Raw genomic sequence first — 3,587 nt, forward strand, 5'->3', positions numbered from 1 at the left:
TAGAAAGATTTGGTAAGAGAGAATTGCAGTCAACCATTTTCGTCCACCTGTAAGACACTACAAGTATGACGAGAAAGTGTCATGGAAGATAAAGTTACTGAAAAGGAGGTTAGGAAAAGGAGAGAGAGAGAGGGAGAGAAAGAGAGAAAGAGAGAAAGAGAAAAAGAGAGAGGGAGAAAAAGAGAGAGAGAGAGAAAGAGAGAGTAAACCAAGTCAGCCACCCCACCCCACCCACACACCTACCAAGCCACCCCCTCATACCCAATTCTGTGTTTATTTTTAAACTTTTCATTATTCACCCCCGCCCCCACCATTTTTGTTGCTTCTGGTATAATTTTTTTTTTTTTAATTATTTTATATATATATATATATATTTTTTTTTTTTTTCGCTTTTACCCACCCTGTTACCAAGTCAGTCGCTCACAGTAAAAGTGAAACTTTCTTCTTATATATATTTTTCATCTTTTCATTTTTTTTTTTCTTAAAATTCAGTTTCCAGAAAAAAAAAAGATTGTTGTTTTAGATAAACTCTTTTGTACGTTAATATATATATTTTTTGTTTGTTTTCGATTGTTTTTTTTTTATATATATCTCATATGATCTCAGGTAATTTGAATATACATTTTATGGCGAATGAAAAATATCAATATAGTTGATTGTGTTTTTTTTTTCTTTTTTTTTTCTGTTTTTTCTTGAACATTGTCAAGAACAAGTTTTGTACAACAACAATCAACAACATGTCATTGTTGTTGTAGCATGGAGAGGAGGCTTTTTTGAGGGGTCATCACAGTTTATCGGACAGATTTAATGGCATCAAAATCGTCTAAACTGACACCTGGCACTCATCCTTCCCCTGATGTGTAGGCAAGGAGATACTGTGCAACTACAGCCAAAAATATAGCAATCACACCAAAGCCGAGCAGGAACAAAATAGAGATCTGTTGGTCAGTCAATTGTTTCGATTTTGTCAGCTTCATCACAGTGGGTGGGCGGGACTCTACTGGCCGTACGGGCTCTGGCGAGAGGGTGGTGAATGGTGTTCCAGGACTAAATGCGCCGGTCACATCTGGCAAGCCATCAGAACAGATGCGGATAGCACCTACTCGCATCTGATATTCACATTTGGAGGACAAGTTCTGTACGCTGAAGCTTGTTTCTGGACCCCGGTATACCTGGAAGAATAAAAAAATTTTTTTAGACATGCGGCGAAAAAAAACAAACAAAAAAAAAACAGAGGGGGTTCAAAGAAATAGACACAGAGAGTGTGAGAGAGCAGGGTTAGAGAAAAATTGACAAGCAATCAGAAAAAGACGGAAAGAAGAGAGAGAGAGAGATAAGGGAGGAAGGAAGAGAGAGAGAGAGAGAGAGAGAGAGAGATAAGGGAGGAAGGAAGAGAGAGAGAGAGAGAGATAAGGGAGGAAGGAAGAGAGAGAGAGAGAGAGATAAGGGAGGAAGGAAGAGAGAGAGAGAGAGAGAGATAAGGAAGGAAGAGAGAGAGAGAGAGAGATAAGGGAGGAAGGAAGAGAGAGAGAGATAAGGGAGGAAGGAAGAGAGAGAGAGAGAGATAAGGGAGGAAGGAAGAGAGAGAGATAAGGGAGGAAGGAAAGAGAGAGAGAGAGATATAAGGAAGGAAGAGAGAGAGAGAGAGAGAGAGATAAGGGAGGAAGGAAGAGAGAGAGAGATAAGGGAGGAAGGAAAAGAGAGAGAGATAAGGGAGGAAGGAAGAGAGAGAGAGATAAGGGAGGAAGGAAGAGAGAGAGAGATAAGGGAGGAAGGAAGAGAGAGAGAGATAAGGGAGGAAGGAAGAGAGAGAGAGAGATAAGGGAGGAAGGAAGAGAGAGAGAGAGATAAGGGAGGAAGGAAGAGAGAGAGAGAGATAAGGGAGGAAGAGAGAGAGAGAGAGAGATAAGGGAGGAAGAGAGAGAGAGATAAGGGAGGAAGAGAGAGAGAGATAAGGAGGAAGAGAGAGAGAGAGATAAGGAGGAAGAGAGAGAGAGATAAGGAGGAAGAGAGAGAGAGAGATAAGGAGGAAGAGAGAGAGAGAGATAAGGAGGAAGAGAGAGAGAGAGATAAGGAGGAAGAGAGAGAGAGAGAGAATAAGGGAGGAAGAGAGAGAGAGATAAGGGAGGAAGAGAGAGAGAGAGAGATAAGGGAGGAAGAGAGAGAGAGAGAGAGATAAGGGAGGAAGAGAGAGAGAGAGAGATAAGGGAGGAAGAGAGAGAGAGAGAGATAAGGGAGGAAGAGAGAGAGATAAGGGAGGAAGAGAGAGAGAGAGATAAGGGAGGAAGAGAGAGAGAGAGATAAGGGAGGAAGAGAGAGAGATAAGGGAGGAAGAGAGAGAGAGAGAGAGATAAGGGAGGAAGAGAGAGAGAGAGAGAGATAAGGGAGGAAGAGAGAGAGAGAGAGAGAGATAAGGGAGGAAGAGAGAGAGAGAGAGAGATAAGGGAGGAAGAGAGAGAGAGAGATAAGGGAGGAAGAGAGAGAGAGAGAGATAAGGGAGGAAGAGAGAGAGAGAGAGATAAGGGAGGAAGAGAGAGAGAGAGATAAGGGAGGAAGAGAGAGAGAGAGATCAAGGGAGGAAGAGAGAGAGAGAGATAAGGGAGGAAGAGAGAGAGAGATAAGGGAGGAAGAGAGAGAGAGAGATAAGGGAGGAAGAGAGAGAGAGAGATAAGGGAGGAAGAGAGAGAGAGAGAGATAAGGGAGGAAGAGAGAGAGAGATAGATAAGGGAGGAAGAGAGAGAGAGAGATAAGGGAGGAAGAGAGGAGAGAGATAAGGGAGGAAGAGAGAGAGAGAGATAAGGGAGGAAGAGAGAGAGAGAGATAAGGGAGGAAGAGAGAGAGAGAGATAAGGGAGGAAGAGAGAGAGAGAGATAAGGGAGGAAGAGAGAGAGAGAGATAAGGGAGGAAGAGAGAGAGAGAGATAAGGGAGGAAGAGAGAGAGAGAGATAAGGGAGGAAGAGAGAGAGAGAGATAAGGGAGGAAGAAGAGAGAGAGAGATAAGGGAGGAAGAGAGAGAGAGAGATAAGGGAGGAAGAGAGAGAGAGAGATAAGGGAGGAAGAGAGAGAGAGAGATAAGGGAGGAAGAGAGAGAGAGAGATAAGGGAGGAAGAGAGAGAGAGAGATAAGGGAGGAAGAGAGAGAGAGAGATAAGGGAGGAAGAGAGAGAGAGAAAGGATTTTCCTTCTATCTATCTATCTTCTAAGCTCTCTCTCACTTTATTAATCTCTCCTATTCTAACTATCTCTCTCAATTTCTACATCTCTCTCTATCCTAACATTTCTCATCTCTCTCTCTCACCTTTCTTCCATTCTCTCTACCTTCACACTCCTCTCACTCCAAAACCACCACCACCTAATAATATATCTATCAACACACACACACCACACACACACACACACCACCCACACACAACAACACCAACACACACACAAACACCAACCACCAACACACCAAACCCACAAACCACCCAACACAACACACACACAACCACCCAAACACAACCACACACAACACACAAAACACACCCAAACACAACACCCAACAACACAACACACACAACACCCAAACACACACACACACACAACCAC

General features: G+C 43.2%; 1 protein-coding gene across 15 annotated transcripts in view; it reads right to left on the reverse strand.

Annotated features, from left to right (window-relative positions):
• Positions 1 to 359: 359 nt before the first annotated feature.
• The window catches only part of LOC145287875 (fibronectin type-III domain-containing protein 3a-like), a 791,938-nt gene continuing 788,710 nt past the window's right edge, over positions 360 to 3,587 (reverse strand). For all 15 annotated transcript variants that reach the window (XM_080135773.1, XM_080135781.1, XM_080135779.1 and 12 more), the window contains one exon: positions 360 to 1,172. In XM_080135773.1, the coding sequence (XP_079991899.1) occupies positions 843 to 1,172 (330 nt within the window). In that variant the 3' untranslated portion in view covers positions 360 to 842. The remainder of the gene's footprint in view (positions 1,173 to 3,587) is intronic.

This window comes from Euprymna scolopes, chromosome 11 (genome assembly GCF_053919585.1).
Source record: "Euprymna scolopes isolate OS-2025 chromosome 11, ASM5391958v1, whole genome shotgun sequence".
NCBI lineage: Eukaryota > Metazoa > Mollusca > Cephalopoda > Sepiida > Sepiolidae > Euprymna > Euprymna scolopes.